Source organism: Ptychodera flava, chromosome 8 (assembly GCF_041260155.1).
Source record: "Ptychodera flava strain L36383 chromosome 8, AS_Pfla_20210202, whole genome shotgun sequence".
NCBI classification, from domain to species: Eukaryota; Metazoa; Hemichordata; class Enteropneusta; family Ptychoderidae; genus Ptychodera; species Ptychodera flava.
In genome coordinates, this window is record NC_091935.1 from 20,410,237 (window position 1) to 20,432,958 (window position 22,722).

The 22,722-nt window shown below is 38.6% G+C and overlaps 1 protein-coding gene across 1 annotated transcript in view; it reads right to left on the bottom strand.

Moving 5' to 3' along the window:
* Positions 1-993: 993 nt before the first annotated feature.
* The window catches only part of LOC139138008 (uncharacterized), a 36,657-nt gene continuing 14,928 nt past the window's right edge, over positions 994-22,722 (bottom strand). The window contains exons 9-42 of the mRNA XM_070706227.1: positions 20,640-20,774; positions 20,042-20,234; positions 19,718-19,933; positions 19,283-19,466; positions 18,961-19,160; positions 18,386-18,617; positions 17,149-17,355; positions 16,861-16,966; positions 16,357-16,473; positions 16,065-16,232; positions 15,674-15,813; positions 15,339-15,467; positions 15,099-15,237; positions 14,528-14,714; positions 13,979-14,190; positions 13,481-13,593; positions 13,260-13,379; positions 12,553-12,681; positions 11,773-11,994; positions 10,745-10,882; positions 10,112-10,289; positions 9,491-9,625; positions 9,096-9,251; positions 8,616-8,746; positions 7,801-7,945; positions 7,073-7,233; positions 6,407-6,650; positions 5,594-6,160; positions 5,130-5,333; positions 4,766-4,956; positions 4,256-4,364; positions 3,368-3,696; positions 1,979-2,182; positions 994-1,688 (exon numbers count right to left, since the gene is read on the bottom strand). Of these exons, the coding sequence (XP_070562328.1) occupies positions 2,090-2,182; positions 3,368-3,696; positions 4,256-4,364; positions 4,766-4,956; positions 5,130-5,333; positions 5,594-6,160; positions 6,407-6,650; positions 7,073-7,233; positions 7,801-7,945; positions 8,616-8,746; positions 9,096-9,251; positions 9,491-9,625; positions 10,112-10,289; positions 10,745-10,882; positions 11,773-11,994; positions 12,553-12,681; positions 13,260-13,379; positions 13,481-13,593; positions 13,979-14,190; positions 14,528-14,714; positions 15,099-15,237; positions 15,339-15,467; positions 15,674-15,813; positions 16,065-16,232; positions 16,357-16,473; positions 16,861-16,966; positions 17,149-17,355; positions 18,386-18,617; positions 18,961-19,160; positions 19,283-19,466; positions 19,718-19,933; positions 20,042-20,234; positions 20,640-20,774 (5,930 nt within the window). The 3' untranslated portion in view covers positions 994-1,688; positions 1,979-2,089. The remainder of the gene's footprint in view (positions 1,689-1,978; positions 2,183-3,367; positions 3,697-4,255; positions 4,365-4,765; positions 4,957-5,129; positions 5,334-5,593; positions 6,161-6,406; positions 6,651-7,072; positions 7,234-7,800; positions 7,946-8,615; positions 8,747-9,095; positions 9,252-9,490; positions 9,626-10,111; positions 10,290-10,744; positions 10,883-11,772; positions 11,995-12,552; positions 12,682-13,259; positions 13,380-13,480; positions 13,594-13,978; positions 14,191-14,527; positions 14,715-15,098; positions 15,238-15,338; positions 15,468-15,673; positions 15,814-16,064; positions 16,233-16,356; positions 16,474-16,860; positions 16,967-17,148; positions 17,356-18,385; positions 18,618-18,960; positions 19,161-19,282; positions 19,467-19,717; positions 19,934-20,041; positions 20,235-20,639; positions 20,775-22,722) is intronic.

Sequence of the window (22,722 nt, forward strand, 5' to 3'; positions counted from 1 at the left end):
GGACGGACGGACGGACGGACGGATAGATAGATAGATAGATAGATAGATAGATAGATAGATAGACAGATAGACAGATCACCATGGAGTCGTCTGCCCGATAGATAGATAGATAGATAGTCGATGCAGTTTTTGGCTCTCAGTTACCAATTTTGTAACGTGCGGCTCAACAATATTTACGTCACTGGTTAAAAAAACACGCGTAAGTAACTTAATATAATGTTCTTTGTATCAGTAAATAGAAGTTTCTGTTATTTCAATTTATATACAAGAGATAAGTAATGCTGTAAACATCCATGGCTAGCAGATTGACTTGGGGAGTGATGTACTCCTTTGCCTTCTCAGTGGCTTTCCATCAAACTGTCATTATACCACCTGGAGCCAGAGGAACATATCTTGTCTGTTTCTATGACCCATTCCTATACATTGTATGTTACAACGGTATTTCAGTTGTCAAAATCAAATCTCCAGTTGTTTTCCACATAATCAGCGTCGGCAACCATTTTTTACGTTCTCAAGGAAGACTTCATGTCTTCTTACTAAAAATCTGAATTTATTCTCATTTTATTAGTTTTGTTATTGTATCGTCAGGAAAGCCTTGTTTGTTTGTTTAAATTTAAACGTACATTTATACAATACATTGCTTTTAGCTGATAAATGCAATAAACGATGCAATGTTGAGGTAAAATGTATTACTGACAAGATGTCAGACTTCACCCCAATAAGGGGATCTCTATTGCCATACATCGGGTAATTCATAAGTCGATTCGGAAATGTTTGATAGTTTGCGCTGGCAAACAACAGGGACGTAACGGCATGAACAGTACGTGAGTAAATCGAAAGTATAATTTGTGGACTGTAACATGTAATTAACAGGGCTGAAGGTATGGGTCCAACTAGTCTACCGTCGTCGTCATATCATAAGGGGGATAATAAGGTTCAAGGAATATTGTCTTCCTTGCTAAGACAAAAATGAACAACAAGTACTCTTGGAAATAAAGGTGTATTGCTGACATATATTTGTAATAGCATAAAGTAAATACAACTTAACATCTTACATAACAAAGGTAATACAATGCACAACATTTGCATTCAAGCTGCGCGAAGTGAAATGCATTGCTGGACGGGCACGTAGAAGTAAGGCACTAAACTTTTATTCATTAAAGACTAGTTTTACCAGGCAGGGTACGGTATGAATTGTATTCTCTTATAAATCTCATAGATATTCGTATATATTCAGCTAAACCTGGACGGACAAAATAATATTTCAAAATTTACAACTTGAATGAGAGACAACTTGAATTTTCGGGCTAAAGCGTAATAAAGTGTTTTTGTATGCTGCGAGACTATGATACGTATGGTAGCATAACTACAGGGAACATTTTTGGAGACCGATATTGAGACTGTCTCTAAAAGTTGCTAACTTCCAACATACATAATCCTTTGATTTGTCGACCTATACAACCCTGCCTCGTTTATAGCTGTGACAACCACGTGATATTCACGTGACGGATCGACATCACTGATTGTCATTTTCGTCGCCGTGGTTTCCAGCCAGCTGACGACGTTGTTGCTGGCATAGGCGGTACCGACGGTCAACTCGTAGACGAGGGAAGAGTTACTAACAAACACACCGGTCCAGTCTAAAACCAATTCCGAAGTGGACAGCCACGTCACGGAAATGACGTCACCTGTAAAAGTAAAATAGAAGCAAAAGAGCGTAAAATAGTATGTCAAATAGTTTAATGGATGGATGAACAATAACAACAGAAGACATATCAAAAGATAATGAAGTTTCATCAAAAATTTCAAAGTAAAGTACATCATCAAACTGTTAGTTATTTAACATAGGTCGGTATGCGACATGTTTTCAGCGACACAGGAACATTCTTCCCACACTCGTCTCAACCAGCTTTTAAGATTATATGTTTTTTAACATACTCTTCATCATTGGTGACACAGTATTACAAGAGCATCTTACTTTTAATCGAGGGCGGTTCGGTCTCTATGGTTACTCGTGCCATGACGTCATCACTGCCGTGATCCAGATGATTTACAGCTCTGAGAAGAATGTCGTATTTCTCGTACGATTTCAGCTGAAGTCCGAATAGCGTTGCAAAGTGTTCGCCGCTGTCTCCAACATGGTCCACCCGAGTACCTCCTCTCCAGATCTTTGTATTTTGCACTGTGTACACAAAATTAGCGTAAAAATATAGTACCCGCCTTCATTTCCAAGCTTACGTGTCGACAGTTGCCAATTGAGAGGGATTATAATATAATATTGATGCTCACAACTTGAAGACTGTTTATAGTTACAGTGACCTAGGCGTGACACTAGACACAAAGTTAACTTTTTCAACTCACGTTGTTTCAATTGTCACTGATGCTCGAAGACTACTTGGCATGCTAAAAAGGTTTGGCAAACGGTTGTCAGTGGATGCATTGCTCGTGGTTTACAAAACATTCATTAGAACTAAACTCGAGTATGCATCAGTTGTTTGGAATAGTATTGACAAAGTGTACTCAGACAAACTGGAAGCTGTACAGCGTAACTTTGTTAAATATTTGTGTTATCTTGTAAATGTAAGGTTTGATGATTATTCATATGATGATATGTGTGTTATGTTTAATTTACCAATGCTGTCTAAACGGCGCACTTATTTTGACCTTGTTTTTCTTCACAAATCAATTAATGCCCTTCTTGATTGCCAACCAATTTTTAATTTACACATTCCTGGGCGATCAACTAGACAGAAACGGACATTTCATGAACCTGGTGGTAGAGTTAAATTTACTAGCAATTCACTTTTTAATCGCATTCCAAAGCTATATAATAGTTTTTATCAATGTCTACCAATTTTTAACATTTCTTTTTACTTTGTCCTTGTTGTGCATGTCATTTGTTTTAACTTGCTTTCTTTTCCTGTAACATCATGTTATTTGTATTTTTTACTAAAATCCTCCTGTAAGTGCGGATGTATATGGTTTTTAACTGTATCATATCTGTGTTGGAGTTCGAAATAAATAAATAAATAAATAAATAGACAGTTCAAGAATACTTTTTAAGGGTTACACTGATATACAGTAAGACGCTACTATTTAAATAATCATAGTCCAACCAGCAAGATTAGAACTTTGTATTTTAACAAGCCTATTTCAATTATGTAAACGTGATAAAAACATTAAAAACAAAAAGAAAACAGCAACAACTGACTGTGTCGAAGTATATACATTTCAATGATGAGAAGACTGAGAAAGGAACACATCATTGTAGATGTTTGAAATGAGCAAAAAATGTCGTTTTTACAAAGGCAATTTTATTTACAAGAAAACGTGGTAAAATAAACCAACTTATGCATTTGTAACCTACCTGATAATATGATATGCCGGTTAAATCACTGAATCCATGCCAAGCTAGAGACACAATGTCAGGTCTCGGCTGATGACTGCCTCTTGAAGGATAGTGTGTTTCTGCCGCCATGGTAATCTCAACCACGGCGTTGAGGGCGCTTGGATTTTCCGTCACGATGGTCACACCGTTTGTCGCTGTTTTCCGTGTAAGTTTTGCATAGTTGTGACAGCGAACCGTCGAGTACAACTTGTGCCCATGTTGCACTTTACTGCTGACGTCAACTTTTGCATGTGTCAACTCATCGGACCGTGTATAATCCTGTATCTCCGCTGAACCAGGACTGAGACCTAAACAAAAGTAGAAGAAGAAATGCGAAAACATCATATGCATGCCTTGTGTCTTCTCCTTCGCACTGGTGCTTGCACATTGTTTGCCTTATGTAGTCAATTACACAGGACATAATTATTTCGCTTGGGAAAATCAATGTACGTTTTGTTACCAATTACAACAATAATATTGCAGCTCGCATTTATGGCGGCTTCATACGGTTGAAATCATGCCATAAGTATGGTACATCTTGGGAAGTTTTTTATTATAATTTACAACGCCAAAAGGTGCACTAGGCTGTTAAAACGATAACTGCAATTTGCTCTGCCCTATGGATAATAGTGTTGGTAATATGATTATACGTCTTGTCAACAATTTCTATTTTGATAAAGGTATAGGACAAACGGATATCATGTCAAAATCGTAGTATTGGTAGGTATTCTCAGACTCGAGGTGAACAGAGCGTTTATTTCCATTGAATGTTTGCCCCGAACATTTGTCTGAGACCTCTGATGTATTTCACCACAGACGGTAAAATGCATATGGAGGACCACGCCACTGTTGTGTGATTTCACTCACCGACTGCAACTTCGCAGAAATCAACCCCACTTTCAGGGTCGTCAACTGACCAATGAATCGATAGCATCGTAGAATCCTGGTAGTCAATGTCGTCTTCATCGTCACCATCCTGTAATGTTCAAGGTTATTCACATCTCTTTTAGGTTCAGTACACATAAAAATATTACATCTCGACATTTTTTCAAAGAATGCATTGGCACGCCCACTGATTTTGATACTTCTCGAAATATATCAATGTCAAACTAAGTATCAATATGTATAACCAGCCTTTTGCTGTTCACATTTTCAATTCCAATAGAATTGGTGAATCATTCACTTAGTGGTATCTCTGTATATCTAATCAAGGTGGAACCTCTTGAGCGAGCCAATTCTGTGGAGAAGTTGCCAAAAAACAAAACCACTCTGGTAATAACTTTTATTGAACAAATAACTTATAGCCTTACGTGGCCTTACAGCTTGATAAACTTATTTTATTAATACATTTATAGTCGTAAAAATACGTGAATTTACCATAGCACAGCACAGATCTGGAGTTGTAAGGTCAACGGTCAGTGGATCTGAATAGATTACAGTTTCTAATTCAGCGGCGTTTCTTGAAACGAGAGTGACATGAAGCAAGGAGCCGTGAGCCAGAACCAAGTCGTGGCGAGTTGCTGAAGTTTTACGTCCAACAGAAGTAAAACCCTGTAACTGTGTGCCTCCTGTCAAAATACAGAATTTAGATATTACAGATCAATTATTCCCTTGGCTTTAGCAGGTGATTCTATCATAATGAGTTAAACAACAAAACTTATCATACCACTTTTATTGAAACATCAATCGAAGCCGGAGAGTGTGGCAAAAAAGATTTTCTTTTGCAAAATTTGGATCTCACCTTTAACTGTTCCGACTGCCCATAGATTTTCAGTGACCGGACTCTCCACATCTACGACATCCCAGTTGGCATGTACCGTGTGCCAATCACCAACGCTTCTGATTGTCACGTGAACACCGCTGGCCAGTTGTTTTGTAGGGTTGTATTGGTGTTCAGGCACGCCCTCTTTTAGATGTAGGATTTGTACATTATCCAGAATAATCCCTGAAATAGAACAATAATTATTGCAATTTTCGCTATAATCAGAAGAGACCGTCTATCCGTTTGCCTTCAGATTCTGAGAACGTACAGAATCGCTAGGATATCAACTATCCTTACGATTCCATACTTTTTCACTAATATAAAAATATAGTAAAAAGCTAATCACACTACGGTTAGTCCATTTCTGCGAGAGCTTCTTAGCAAAATGACATATATAACCTGAACTTTTCCGTAAAATAGGTCAAGTATGGCTGTATTCTCACCTCCTGTACCGAAAGAACCAATGACGATGGTCGTTTCAGTCTCGTCTGCGATGAAATATTCAAGCTGCTCCTGCCACACAATAGTATCATTCTTTCGTGCTGCCGAATATTGATAGAGTTTGAAGACTTTGTGCAGACGAGAAACTTTGAAGAACCCCTCCTGTGAAAGAACAGGTACACTAGATTTCGTTGAGTGACTTGCATGGAAACTAAGACGATATTTCTCTCCAGGAATGGACGCAAACGTTTGCGAGATTTCACCTCGAACGAGAAGAAGCGAGAGTCCATCTTGAGCGATGCCTGCTTCACAGGCGTGTACTTCAGCTTTCCCGTCAACCTGCCAGTCAGCGGGACTACCCGATGGCTTGCAAGATTCAAACATGGTCTCAGAAGTATCGGAAGCGATGGTGTCTTCAAAGGACGGGTTCCTGAGAACGTTGTCACTGAAATCGAATTTCTGTAGCACCTGGGGTGGCGTTGTGTCAACCACGACTCCGTCAGAGATGGCAGGTTGGGATTCCAATCCAGCGGCATCAACAGCAATAATTTTAGAATATAGCAATTGTCCTGCAAGGATAGGAACGTTGGAATGAGAATGTGTTTATCAAGCCAATGATATCAAAAAAACGCTCTTGTTACTCTCAAATCCAAAAAGGGAAAACATAATCGCAGCATATTGCCATCTTTAATTTGTGGCTCTATCATAGCACTAAAGACGGTATACCATCTCTTATATTGAAGAAGATGACTAAGGCGCCAGTCGTTTCGAGTTCGAACTGCCATAAATCCACCTGAACGGATAAACATACTGACCTTCATTTAACGGATTATCCAAATACAACGTGTGTGAAAGTCTGGTTCCAACTGACCGACAAGCAGCAATATCTTCGGCCCCTGGTATGCTGCCGACACACCAGACATAGTGGTCGATGTAGGACTGCAGATCCGAAAACCCGTACCAGGATGCAGTCAAAAGGAAACTTGAATTTTGATAGTCAACATCAGTAAGTTCAATTCCATCGAAGACATTTCCTGCAGAGGGGTTCTCAATATCAACCTTTATGAATGAATGGAAGTAAAAAAACTATTAATTGGCGATGCTTTTATGCTTCCTCGGACACAAGCTCACATACTTACACATTATACTGTGTCGGTCTCTGTGTCTTTCTCTTGTCTGTCTGTCTGTTTGTTTGTCTGTCTGTCTGTCTGTCTGTCTGTCTGTCTGTCTGTCTGTCTGTCTGTCTGTCTGCCTGTCTGTGTCTATCTCTCTCCCAGTCTCTGCCTCCGTCAGTCTTACTCTGTCTTTCTCTCTTTGATCATATGTCTCTCACCCTGCTTCTCTCGATATGACAGTTTCTTTCTATTTCTTTGTTTCGGCCAAGTGTCTGTCTGTCTGTCTGTCTGTCTGTCTGTCTGTCTGTCTGTCTGTCTGTCTGGCCCTCTCTTTCAGAACGTTTGTGTGTTTTAACCACAACTTACCAAAACTCCGTCTGAAGTCTGTCGTGTTTTCAGCCCTGATCTACTGTGAGCGATCACATTAGAGTAATATCTGACGCCTGATGATAGATTCAGATCAGTAAAATGGATCTCGTGTTGGTCAGCTTCAACACGAGACAGACTGTATGGTCTGACGTCATCACCTTTGAAAGAAGAACAGAAGTTGTGCAAGTGAAGATATTAACCATCATAAAACATGGTTACATGGAATACCGGACTTCCTTATTGTAAGGCATTCATTAGAAAAGTTTAAACGATATTTCATACAGTCAAAAATTAGTTGACATTCTCTGTTTTGTGACTGTATGGGAACATATCACTCGTTATGACTTGAGCAGTCAATGTACTTCGCGGTGTGAAAGACAAATTATTGACCTGCATGTGACGATTTAAATATGCCTCTTCTTGACATTTATTTAATTTCTTTCTGAATCGTTTTAATTTGATTGTTTCACTTTCATTTTACTATTTTAATTTATATTTTTAATTTTTACTGTACTGTACAGACCGCTGAGACAGTTTTGTGTAGTGGTCTTTAAACAATAAATTATTATTATTATTATTAGCACTTTGAAGTCAGAGGTGACTGAGTAACATAAGAATTAAAATATCATTGAGATTAAATTTTTGTGACGCATAGGTGTTGAATTCTTCGATGACGGGGCGATTGATTTGTTCAGGTAGTTGAGACGATGTGATATGCTAATTACCTCCCGGGTGTGTACTTATCGAAATTTCATAGAAATCTATATCTTCCTGATTGTCCAGGAATACTCCTTGCCAGAACACGCCTAACGTATCAATAGAAGTGATGTAGTCCACGTCAGTGCTTCCTCCAGGGTTTATGTCCTGCACCTGGTGATTAAAACATATATACTTGCTAGAGGTAAAACTTCAACCGAACATCCGTTGCATGTAATTTAGTTTGTTGAATAACGACAATACAAATCTAAGAACAAGTGTAATAGGTAGCAGTAAAATGACCATTATGAGTCGACATCCTTTGCTGAATGGGCAAATAAAAAGGGGTCTTCTGGACCTTAGAATGGGTTGTAGTATCCACTATACCCGTTGAAAGTTGCCCAAAGTCAAAACAAGGCGACTACATTAAAGGGAGGGTGGTGTCGTCGGAACTCTGTTCAAAGGTTGCTAGGGACCCCTACGACCGATATAAACACTGTATCATGGGCACGTTGGCGATTGATGAAAGTTAAAACATGTTCGTTAATAATGAATATCGTAAAATTCGAATGTTGGAGCTATGTTGACGTGATGCATCTAGATATCATGCATTAAATAGGCCTACATTGTTTGTAAACAAGAAAGTCGCACATGCGCAGTTCCGAAGACACCCTCCCTTAAACGTTTTTTTATTGTGTACCAAGTTTAATTACTTTATTTCATATACTGAATCATTCCTAATACAACCTTCCCGTGTTTCTTTTCAACATTGTTTTGTTATCTGATAACGTTTATTCTGTAGATTTTGTAAATTTTGAAATTATCACAGAAAAGAACAATTTACCTTCCTTGATGAGGAAACCCTGGGTGGTTGAGACAAAACTTTGACCCCATCAGATGAAAATATGGCATACGTATTCTCATTGTACCAAGCTTTGACGTAAAACACGTAGTTGACGCCGTCTTCCAATGGATCTATCAACATCATAATTCGACATGTAAAATATAGTTCATTAATTGATACAAATGGTACAGGGACTTCATTAAAAGACCGAATCAAGCAAAAATTGATGCGCTGAAATTCTGATGACAATTATCGATGGCCATTATTGCTAGTTCAACAAAGCAAAATCAAATGATCTGTCCCAAGTGTTTGCCAAGGTCACTCTGTATTCCCAGCGCAGGTCATGTCAGTTGGCTATGCATGAAAGCCTACTTGGGAGAATTTTCGCAAAAATTCAAGGTTTCAGTGGATTTGCTGAGTTCCTTAAGTGGTTTTCGGTGGGCATAAGAAAGCCCATCTCGCATGAACGACAAGACTTACACACTTGTGGCGGTTCTCCACGATCCTGCAGCAATACAGCGTATGTTTCCAGGCCAACATCGAACCATATGCGATCATGTGCGGGGTTAAAAAGGCCAGTGCCTGGATCGTCACCCTTGGTACCTGCACTCCATTCGTATCTCTGTATAGAGATGCCTGAAAAAAACATGCAAACAAACAAACAAAGATATAACAGTGAGACAATTGACGAATTACAGAAAACTGTCATAGACTCCATGATCACTTTTCAATATATACTGAAAAATCATTTTAGACAGTGTCCACAAAATGTAAACCCGTTTTCTCACTTCGACATTATTACTTGTTTATTGATAGGATAAAATCTTTGAAAACGACAAGTTTCAAACATATCTAACGATTCAGGAAATTCATACCAGTTCCTATTGGCCGCCAGACTGCTGCCAGTGCACACTTTGATGACGTGTGGTCAACATCTTCACGATCGCCCTGACTGCCATCATGGTAATCTATCACATCGATAACTTCCAGTTGCTGGTATTCGTTCACACCTGTTTGGAAAATATAGGTAAGTGTACAGAAAAAAAACGGTCATATTTATTTATTAATAAATATTTTCTCCTTCAATTTAAGCAGATGTGCAGATTATCGCGGAATTTGTCAATGGAATTATGAATTTAGTTTGTGATGGAATAAGAGTATGTCATCTCCAAGGACAATGAAACTGACAACGATGTAGGAAACCATTGTTGATGGTAGAGATAAGGCAGTTGCAGCAAAAGTGATTGAAAAATGTGGCGTTGGTAGTCATGATTATGATATGAACTATGCAGATTTATTTAAAACATTTAAACAATATCTCAGTCAACAATTAACATCACTCCGTTTGACATACGAACATTGGAACATTATTACGAAATTTTTATAACTTCCAGAGCAGTTTCTTATCATGGCGCCATTAAGTTCTCCATTAGATTGCCTTAACTTGGTTTTTGTGAAGTTTCTATTACTTCTTTAATGAAGTTTGAGAGGTTTACCTGATACGTCCGCACACAATGCATCATTGTCGTGACAGATTTGATACTGTGGTGCGCATGTGCAGTCTCCCTGGCATGTCTGAGAGGAACATCGCCTAACTTTAGCGAGTATGCCTTCGTGATCGTTCGACTTAACAACTTCAAAGGTATCGTGTGCTTCCATGCTTCTCATGCTAACCTTAGGATGAAAACACGAACCGACCATGAATACCGGGGATGACAATGTGTTCTTTGAACAGTTTGAGCTTTTGGCTTACTATCGTTACCAAATGATAAACTTTGGTTTACAGTGTATTCTCTCAAATTCATCCAATCATAAGATTAAGCTTCATACTCCTTCATCTTTATCTTGTCAGTTTTTCTTGAAAGCCCCGTCGGAGCTATCATTCTATCAATTTTGTGAGTAGTGGATAAAAAATATTGAGCGTTTCCAAAAAAACTATGGCATGGTAAAGAAAATCGCCATCAATTTTGTGAGTAGTGGATAAAAAATATTGAGCGTTTCCAAAAAAACTATGGCATGGTAAAGAAAATCGCCATCAACGTCATATTAAAACAACAATAGGCTCGTTTCTTTGACTAAATAAAATGACTTGTTAGTATTTATATATCAATTGGCTTGCATTTAGTTACCCCATTGACTGCCCACATAGTGGCGTAAATGTATTCTCCTGGTATCAAGTCTCTGTCGATGGGCACAGTTCCAGTTTGTACAGCGCCCTCGTCTCGATGTGACTCCCCATCTTCATGGTCTAGCTTGATTGGTCCGTCCTGCACAGATACAAGAGAACGGAGATAAACGAGACTTGTGAAGGAGACACCAAAGATAGAATGCACTCGGGGACAGATATTTGGACTCTTAACTTTTCCTATTCTTCTGTGATCTACCCCTTGTTTGGATTCATTTCGAAGCTCTTTGAGTAAGAAAAACTTTCACCGTCTTAGTTTTTGAAAATCGAAAACTTTATTTTTCGCCATACGGTTAACACTGGGATGGTGGCCATTTTGATTTTCAAACATCGGTAAATCTTGAGCAATTTGTTTCTCTAGTACCAAAATTTACTCGGTGACCCCAAATTTTTATTCTTGATTTTGAAAGTGAATGGTTGAAAGAATTCTTTAGGAAAATTTGAGCAAAAGTTTAAGTCTTTCACTTTAGAGGCGCATCTACCTTAAAATGATTTTTTTTCGGAAGACTGAACGCTATAAACGTGAAAAATACGTTCGCAAAAATGTGACTTCTCAGCTGAGTGTGTGAGTGTATGGACGAGTTAGTGAGTGGGTGAGTGAGTGTACATGTTTGTGTTTTACGTGCCCGCTTTTTTTTCTCATGTGCGTTTTTAACATTATTCATAAAAAACGACAATTTGATTAATATTGAAGTATGTCAAACCCGAAACCGATATTTATACAATGAGTCTAATCATCTGCGACTTCAATGATCAATGTACACGTTGAAATACTAGTACACCGATGGATCACAGCTTTAAATAACTAAGACATCAGGTTAGTACAAGCGATTGCCCATTCATATGTATTCATTGCTCTTTAGCGGACAGTGCAACATCTTGACGGATATAAAAGACAAGTGTATTACAAATAAATGTTCCAGGTAAAAGTTCAGAATGCAACCAGAGACATCTCAAGAAAAGTTATCTTACAGGTGTTAGTTGACGACCGCTGTACTCGGTTCCAATTGTGGCATAGTAGTGTGATATCCCTGAGTGGATGTCTGAGAATCCCAGCCATGCAAGCTTCACATAGGGCATGTCATCATCTACGCTTTGTTGGTAAACCATCCAACCTTCCTGGTGGCGTGTCAGGTCTGCTGCGTGATCGGTATCCACTGCGTAGGTACCCACCGTTGGAGGCGTAGAATCCACCTGTCAGACATGATGAAAAGTGGGACGAAAAGATAATGACGGCCAGTGTTTCTTTTTGCCGCCTGCTTTACAGCTAACTTGAAATAAATCCCTCTGCCATTATACTAGGGGCTGATATTCCAATGCAATTGTCTATTTTACAAGCAAGTACTGTATACGGAGAACATTTGACAACAAAAGTTATGATGTTTAATTTGTTATTTCAACGTGAACTCTTCTAATTGAACAGTATGAAACTGTTTCGCAGACCCCCTCATCTAGGGAAACTGCATTAAGCGGGCAGTTGAAAGGAAATAGTCGTGTAATCTGCCATAGTTCCCATGTCAATGCTTCCATAATTCACACCGGACGTTACCCACACGCCATATGTGTTAAACCGTCGACAGTATCTTACACTATGGTTTAACGAGATACATCTTCGACAAGTCAATGAAAGCTTTTCTCTGCATGATCGTTTATTCATTAAACAGAACCAGAAACGTGGTTCTTGGAAGCATACTCTGAAAAACTTAGAATGCAGCTTGCGACTTGCAACATTGTCTTAGAAGTAGTACATACCAGAACGCCCTCACTTTGACTCGATACGCATAACTTAGCTGAGTTACAGGCTACCACCTTGACGAAATACGTGTCTCCGTCATCCAGAGCAAGATTACTGTAGGTGTAAGATGTTTCATACCCAGACAGCTGCAGCGAAAAAGTGAAAAGGTGATTTATTGAAAGGTAAAACCATTTTTTTGCAAATATTTGTGGTAAATATCGAGAGCTATGTATTATATAATCATTACTTTCTTTATTTTTGCTCTATGCATTAAAGCATTTTAAATTGTTATTTACTTTGAATTATATCATCATTTTTCAAGATGCCGAAAACACAACTGGTTTATCAAATAGTGCAGTATTAGCAAGACGAATGTAAAAGAGCGACTTTTTCAGACCAGCCAAAACAATATTGAAACAATTATCTGCAATTTAGTTTGCCGTCACCAAAAGTCTTCAGTCATTAACCCTTTGCATCCTGACCCCTGGTGACCTATGACATCATGCAGACATTTTCCAACAAAACAAAAGTAGTCGGATGAATATGAGCTGCAACCGCTTTTCAATTGGAAGGTAAAGTTTTGTTCATCGGCTTTTTCTCAAAACAAACTCTCTGACCTGAAAAAACTTTCAAAGGACTATAATGGACTGACACCATGTACGTCGTAAATGTCAATAGGAAATGTGTTTTACTACAAATTGTAAGCATGTCACGTGACACTTACCTCCACCGACGGGATGTCCAGTTGAGATTGGTGATTGGTGAAAACTGATATGATTTGTTTCTCAACTTGACTTTCTAATTCTTGAAACTGCCAAGACGCTTCCAAGAGACTCCTCCAGGCCTGTTAAAACGGGGGAAACGTTAACAATGGAAGAGGAGGTGATGCTCAATTTACATCTGCAAAAGGATTTTGTTATGAGACAGTAATTTTGATATACGCACCTGGGAATTGTCAGAAAACGATCCTTTGATAAGATCGAAAGTCACTTGCTTAATCACGGTAGGTGCTGTCTCGTCGACTATTACACCATTCGAAGTTCGTTCGACTGCCAAGCCTTAGGCAAATGGGAAGAAATTAATCAGTATATACATGATATAAAAATTATTTGAAATAAAGGTAACAAAGTGAATAGTGTACCATATTTGGCTGATATAATAGTTAACTTTTACCAGTTAATAATAACAAGGTGAGATAGATGACACAGGTGTTATACCATATTCAGCGTCTAGAAACAACAAAATGAAATAAATCGATAACTATTTAATGTACGGACATTATACATGCACAAACGCTGGGTGACTGAGTCTGTTTTGAATAAACACCGTCCCCCTATTATACAGGTTTGGTCACAAGTACTTCATTACTGTCGACTCGGTACAGATTTGCAATATCGTTCTATGTAGACAATCGAGGGCTACTATCCTCACTCAATCACTTACCCGCTTTGTTATACGCCTTGACTGTAGAGTATATGGGGACATTAACCGGTAATGGACTTTCTAGCTTTGGAATGTAAATATCTTCCGTGATGTGCAAAGGCGTCGTTGGTATTATGTCGTCACTTCCTGGAAATGTTCCTACTCTCCATTCATAATGGGAGAGTTTGCTGTGCTGGTCGTGGAAGTTGTACCAATGTGCTGCCAATGTTTCCCTGTACATTAAATAAGTCAAAAGGGAATTTGACGGGCTGGTATAACGACCCTTTCTTTTCAATCATGTCTTAAGAATGTCAATAACTTAATATGAGTAACAAACAACGAAATCGAAACCACCTATACTGGTTCAACATGCAACATGTAAAAATACTTTCAACTGCAACATTTGTCCATCGTTAGGCATCATGCTTCATACGATAATGACTCCTAAATCAATGTCAATGTAGCGTTTTCTTCTAAATCAAGTAAAATATTGTAGGCAACTAGGCAATCGTTATCTTTCTTCCTTAATTGCATTTATTTTTGTTTCTAATGTATTTTCGCCATAGTTACCTAGATGCTTGGTATGTCAAGTCGCCGTCGTTCGGACCATCGAATACCATCCCAGCAATTGGTGGCGAATCGTCCGGTATAACGCCATCAGACGATACACTTGTACACAAACCAGCAGCATTGCAGGCCGTCACTGTACTGTAGTAAGCAACGCCTGGCTGTAGGTTCAGATGTCTAGCTTCAACTTCTGTTGGACGAATATATTTTACAATTAGTAGAGAGTGTATAGTTAGCGTTCCTTAGCAGATTATTCAAGAGTTGTTATTTTTATTGCAGAGTATGCTAGGTTTTTAAAACTGTTTTCATTGAGTGGTAAGTTTTCTTTAGAATTTTCATACTCGCTTTGGGCATAAATTTAGGAGATCAGTTATCTCGTACAAAATGTAGGAGTTCGAGAGATTTTCGTGACTTCTTTATGACATATAACGAGCAGGTTTCACTGTGAGCACCTTATGTGAATCATATCAGAAGTTGGCTAGCTAAGACTCTAAGTAATTATGTACGTAAATCCATACCATCAAGCAAAGTCCTATACACAGACTATGTAGGGAAAAAAGCCATCCACACAAACCTGTATGAAGCCCTACGTGTTGTTCACCGAGTATGTCATCACACCCAGGGCATGTGCCAATAGTCCATGCATAATCAGTTACCCGAGTATGAGGGTCGTTGAATGCCTCCCAGTATACCTTTAAGGATTCGGTATTTGACTGAAATGGGATTTAGGAAAAGAATAATAACTTCCCGTACCTCTCCATAAGTACACTGAAAATGCAAACGTGGAAAATCTGACGGAAACAGAAATTTTCACCTGGTAGTCGCTGTCTTTGTTGCTGTTGCCTGGTGCTCCATCGTAAACAAACCCGGCATTTGGAGGCGATGTGTCAATAACTATCGCTTGGGAAGTTGCTATGGTAGAAAGGCCTGCTCCATTGTAAGCCTACATGTTAAAATAATAACGAAGATTACTACACAAGACTATTAATTGCAGGTGGGCGACGGAAGGCCTCCAATCACTTATTTCATCAAGAAAAAGTGGATAAACAGCTCTACTGGCCAGTTCACGTAATTCCACTACAGTCGTTGGTCAGGTTACTTGTATTATCGACATTTTCTTATGGATGATTACACATATGGTATGCTTACCCTCACTGATACGTAATATTGATGTCCTTCGTGTAGAAGTAATTCGTCTGCAGTTCCTTGTACATATACAGTTTCAGTAAATGGGAATATGTCAGCGACACCTGGCTTTGATCCAATGCTCCATTCGTAGTACGAAATGTCTACATGTTGAAAACAAACAAACTTATGTTTCGATGTGAGTTTCTTCACAGTCAGTCATTAATGCTAATTAGTAATTTCAAACAAAGACTGATGTCTCTTGAAATAAAAAGTCTGAATACTCGAACTTTCACGTTGATAATCACCTGTGCTTTCGGGCAAAGGGACAGAAGGTAGTTAAATTTTGATTGCGAACAAACTGGCGCATAACTAAGTTTTTCAAGGTCATTTAATTAACTTACAATAAACTTACCACTTTCTTGATCGTAAAACACACGCTCCCAACTAGCACTGAGTGATGTGGTAGAGAGATGGTATCCTCCACCAACGTCTATCAGTGACTGTGTTATTTGAGGTGGGGTGGTATCGACAGTCACACCACTAGACGTACTTTTCGCACTGAACCCAACATAATCAACGCCTGATTGGGTCAAACAATAGCATTGTGTTATTATTGATAGAAATGTACATTGTATACATTTAATCTCAATGATATGAAAATTATTCATGGGTTACGCATAGTATCTAATATACAAGATTTCTACCTCGAACCGTAACGTAGTATGTTCGACTGTGTTGTAGATGTAGGCCATGGGAGACGGCTCTGTCGGTTACGCCAACGTTGATGAAATCTTGTACATCAACTGCACCAGGTGATGTTCCTGTAATATATTGGCAAAACGTTATCATTTTTCAATTTATTATTGAAAATGTCACAGAGACGATAGGAATACTGCCAGATGAAGGGATAAGCGGGCAGATTGACAGAAATACTGACTGAGTTGGTTCGAGAGAATAATTAGAGCGTCAGAATATTGCTGTCATGAGAATCATAACATCTGTTTCTTACCCCCAGAAATAGAGGAACTCCTAAAAATGAATGGAATTTTCGAAGGTTGTTGAACAAGAGAAAGTTATGGCATTGCTTTTACTGATATGGAAAGCACCTTAAGATGGTCATGGTCAACGTGGCTCAGGCTGAAAATATCAGAACGCATGCCGTCTAAATGTGTGTAATATCAAGAGGTAAAGTCAACATGCCCACCTACCTACTGCATATTCGTAATATCGTATTCCACTGTGATGTGTAGTCATTCCTGATTCTTCGACATCAATGAAATTGTCCCAGAAAATATACAGAGCAGAAGTTGAGGTCTGAACAGGAAAGAAGAGAGAGGAAAGAGAAACAAAATCTAGTCAATGATTACGTAACTTCTACGCAGATATTGTCTATCGGGCGGGAGAGCCAATCAGAAACATGAATCTGCGGGCTTGATTACGCGACTGCGAATATTTATAAGACAGTTTTTATGTTGTTTAAAAATCGCTGTCATTACCTGATAATATAAATCCTTCAAACCAATCCACACTAGACCTGCTTCCGGCGGTGTCCAATCTACCGTTACACCATCTGAACATTCTGATACAGCTGGCAAAGTATCTTCTGTGTCTTCATCAGGGATTGCTGTTTGATTTGCATATATGCAGATGTAATATCTTCCGCCATGTTGCAGCGGTAAATCGGGGACATTTACGAAATTATTCTGAAATTAATGTACGACACCCGTTTGTTGATGATAGGCAAAATCTAATAGAAGGATGAAAAAAAGGCGACTTTGAAAATAAACGTTTCAGTATCTTAAAAGGTACGGTATTTATCACGTCCCATATTGCATGGCCATAAAATATCATGAGAACATGGGGTTACCGTTTTGAATGCATCTCATATAATACATTTTGCGCTTTTATCCTACACATTTCGAATTACTTTATGACAAATAGTAGCCTTCAAAGAAGTATGAAGCTGACTGAAGAGTCGCCATTTCTCTTCAGTGTAGATTTCTACAACGACCGTTCCTCTACAAATGACTTTCGAATTCGCAGGAAAGCATAAGATGGCTCAAACGAGGAAGATGCATCGACAATGACATGTTTATGGAAAACGTATTAAGGTAGAACAGGCTTCAGGGACAGATATTCAGGCTCTCAAACTTTTACAATTCTTTTCTGATCTACGACTTGTGGGTTTTCATTTCAAAGCTCTTGGTGTAAGAAAACTTTTCACTGTCTTAGTTTTTCGAAAATCGATTTTTTTTCTCCATAGAGTTTACACAGCGATGGCGGCCATTTCGAATTTTTAAATAACGGTAAATCTTGGGTTATTTGTATCTCTAGTACAAACATTTGCACAGTGACCCCCGATTTTTATCCTTGATTTTGAAAGCGGATGGTTGAAATATTCCTGAGAAGAGTTTAGCAAAACTTTAAGTCTGTCACTTTCGAAGGACATACTATCTTAAGGAACACTAAGCTTACTGTTTCAATGTTTGTTTTCTTCCGGTAGTAAAAAAACAACAAATAATCTTGTTATTATCTTTGACCGCGGCGACACAAATTCTTGAACGTATTGTTCAAAATAAATTATAATCAATCATTAAAATGGCACGATTACGACGGCATTTCTTGCGTTTGTACTTGCATAATGCATACTAACGAAATCGTCTGATACTGCACGACCCGTGACAGACTTCTAGCTTAAAAATCCAAGTGAATTAATCATGGGAAAGTAGATACCTTTGTATGACCGCATGCAAGAACTTCCGGCGAGTCGCAAGGGTAGGTCTCAAACTCTAACTCTGAACCGGATTCTCTGTAAGCCCGTTTCTGTATAGATTCGTCAGAGATCACTTTCCAGGCGAAATCTCCATGACGTAAGGTGTGCCAGACTGCCGACAACTTGTGTCTAGATAGGGTGTATTCAATATCGAATTCACTCCAGACACCATTGGTCTCAAGGTATACATCTCTGTCAAAACGATCAATGAATAACATGAGATACGATTACCATACTTATCAGTAAACTTCTCATCGTACAGATCCTTTCGCTCTTGTAAAATTGTTGGCATCGTCCAAACATGACAAATATATAACACAATTAGATTTGTGATTGCAGTTTCTTTTGTATGTAATCATTCTTTTATCAGGTACAAGAAATACACGTATTCCTTGGTCCATGGTAAGCGTGGGTATCAAAACATGTACAATACTAGGAACCTGTGTTTAATTTAGAAAAATATATATGCTATTTGATGCTATTTGTTTTCACACACTTTTAAAGTAACGCGAGAAAAAGACTGAAATATTCCTACTCGACATCTCCTTGGCCATCAGAATCACCAGCGGCGTCAACCACGATGTTTGGCACGATATTTTGCGGAATTGAGGATGAACAATCAATCACATCTTCGTACACAGTTGTGTACAAACCAGCTTTGTTGTGTCCGCGAAGGCCAAGTTGAATGCACTCTGAGAACACCAGACTTTCTTCCAAGGTGACGCTGTATGTAAGCTGCAATGGAGTCCAGAAACGTTAAACTCGTCTATTGAACCGTTGGAACAGGGCAGCATATACGTTAAATGCCTTGACGAATACAGTCCTAAATGATTGTCAAGTGATTAAACCAACTTTACCTTGGAATCCTGTTTTTGAGGGTTGATCACTCGTTGCCAGGGATACAAGAAATTACCGTGCTCTGATTGGCCGGTGTTAACCGTCAGTGTCCATTCGTAGTAATCCATGTAATCTTCACTGTCCAGCTTATTTAGGACTTCCATGATTACAAAATGTTCCCAAGAGAAGTCCAGCTTTGTATGACTAAAGAATGCAAACAGTATGTTCTTCTATGATATCATTTTATACATACATACATACATACATACATACATACATACATACATACATACATACATACATACATACATACGTACGTACGTACGTACGTACATACATACAGACAGACAGACAGACAGACAGACAGACAGACAGACAGACAGACAGACAGACAGACAAACAGACAAACAGACAGACACATAAATGACGTCTAGTATCAAATATCACAAACTTACTCTGAGTAAACTATTTCTTCTATTCCTTCAGATATCGGTGGAGTTGAAGTTATCCAAACACCATCACTATGTTCTGGTAGAAAACAACCACCTGGATAACAGAACTTAACGCTTGTTCTGTAGTGGTCACCAGGAGTCAGAGTAAGACCGACAAGTCGTGCATAGCTGTCAAGTGGAACCTTTTCATACGCTTGTACCAAGTTCCATGTTGTTGTCCTACGGGGAAATAACGGTAAAATGCTTTACTCATCAATTCATAGATGAGATGAAATTGACGTATTAAATCACCATACTTGCAAATATTTCAGACATATGATAACTTACTGATCTATCATATCTTCTCTTTCGATTGCGATCTCTACATGGGTGATGTACTGAACGGTGTCTTTCGGTAAAATCCAGTAGGAATGGAGAGTGGATGTTGATGACTGGTAGTCTACATCATCTTGACATATGAGTCTTCCTGCAGAATCATGATCAGATTGCAGTAGCTGGTCGGATCCATTGATACCAGATTCTGTAAAATGCGACATAAACATTGCATGTAATATGTTTTGGTATAAAATTTGTATGCATCAAAACCAAGAATTTGTTGGTTTCCCAATAATATTCACATTAACTGTTTTTTGAAACCTTTTAAGTGTTTATCTACAATGACTCTAAAGCAATATAACCTCCTTGGTATTCAGATCGTCTATCTGATTGACTGGAATATTCTTTTACACAAAGACTTGAATTTCTCCCAATATTCAATGGAGCCTAAACGTATATGAGAAGGATTTTGTTTCATAGTATTACATAACAAACATTACAATAAGACGAAGAAATAAGACCCCAAATCAAGCATTATCTATGTCGGAAAGGTGAGAAAAGGCCAGAATACGTCGGTTTGGTTCCACAGAAAAGCAAAGTTTGATCGTACCTTTACTACTGCAGTCGATACCGTCAAATATGTGAGCTCCTGTAATAGCGCCATCTACCGACATAACAATAACACCATCTGAATTGATACCACACTTCCCGACTCGGTCGATGCTCTTACTGTGCAGTAGTATTTCTGTGAAATTGATATAAACTTTTTTAAATACCCAACATTTTGAAAATGTTAAACGCCATTGTCTAAACTTCGCCGTTTCGACTATTTACACGACATGCCATAATGGGATTAGCTTGCCTGACAATACGTTTATGAGTATATGAATATGCTAACATTGGTTAGACTAAAAGAACGGTTGAAGGACGTGCTTTATCCTCTGAATGCAAGTGAAACTGGTTTACATTTCATGACAGTCAAGCTATTTGTGTGTCAAACCCTATGTGTGTACATGTATACATTTTTCTCAACGATGACCAATATGTCAGAGATCTCAGGTCCATCACAGGGTGTTGTCTAAATGTCCGTCCCCAGGGTGGGTAGGTGTTTCGTTGTATTGCTAATAAAGATATATTCTACCAACCTTTGGTGTTTTGGTCTTAAACTTAGCACTGCCCTTGACAATCTTGCGTTAACGTTTTATTAACATGCTGTATCTATTATCTGATGAGTTTGAGTGCCTAATTGGCCAAAGTAAGCAAGGGTAAATTACTAAGCTGTGGACGCTGTCACCAGATTATCACCGGATTAAATTTGACAAAGTCAACAACGAACGCGCCAGTCAGTTATACCTTACTGGCGCGTTCGTTGTTGACTTTGTCAAATTTAATCCGGTGATAATCTGGTGACAGCGTCCACAGCTTAGTAATTTACCCTTGCTTACTTTGGCCAATTAGGCACTCAAACTCATCAGATAATAGATACAGCATGTTGATAAAACGTTAACGCAAGATTGTCAAGGGCAGTGCTAAGTTTAAGACCAAAACACCAAAGGTTGGTAGAATATATCTTTATTAGCAATACAACGAAACACCTACCCACCCCTGGGGACGGACATTTAGACAACACCCTATGGGTCCATTGTACCGACATCATTCCAACTTTTCCCCACACAGAAACTGGGCAGTTTGGATTATTTATACCTATCTTAATCCTTCTGTTCGTAATGTTTATGTCGTAAATACATCTATCGCACACTTTAAACACCTTTCCCGGGTTCTTGAACCCGGTTGGTCAAATTTGGCTGTTCTGGCCTTTTTGATCACCCCTCTTAAAATGCTTGGATAGTTGACTTGGAAAACAGTTATCATTAAAAGTTTCATTAGCAAATAAGCCAAACACCGGAGACATCATGAGACACGAACAATCGTAACAACACCAATTCAAAGAAAAGTCAAATCGGACTCCACGAACAGCAAAAAATACAAAAACCTGAAAGCTATCTGAGGCTGCTAAACTCGCACTTCTAGAGATACCCTTTCAAACAAGGAAACAAAACATATCGCGTGCCCAAAGAATCATGAAGGCGCGACATAGGCTTTTTCTTTATTATCGGATAATATCGTCTAAAATTTCTAAGTTAGAGAGTTCCAGGAACATGAGACCAAAGTGATCTAATAGGGATAATATTATCGATTTTATCCGATAAAACAGCGTTTTTAGAATTTTCCACCCATCTGCTTCTAATATTAGACTTTAACTTAGATTTTAGACGATATTATCAATTTTATCGGATATTATCCGATAAAACAGCATGTCGGGCATCTGCCTCTTGCCATCCGTCTAATATTAGACTCTAACTTAGATTTAGACGATATTATCGATTTTATCGAATATTATCCGATAAAACAGCATGTCGGGCATCTGCCTCTTCCCAACTCGTCTAATATTAGACTCTAACTTAGATTTTAGACGATATTATCGATTTTATCGGATATTATCCGATAAAACAGCATGTCGGGCATCTGCCTCTTGCCCACCCGTCTAATATTAGACTCTAACTTAGATTTTAGACGATATTATCGATTTTATCGGATATTATCCGATAAAACAGCATGTCGGGCATCTGCCTCTTCCCAACTCGTCTAATATTAGACTCTAACTTAGATGTTAGTGTCTAATATTAGACGAG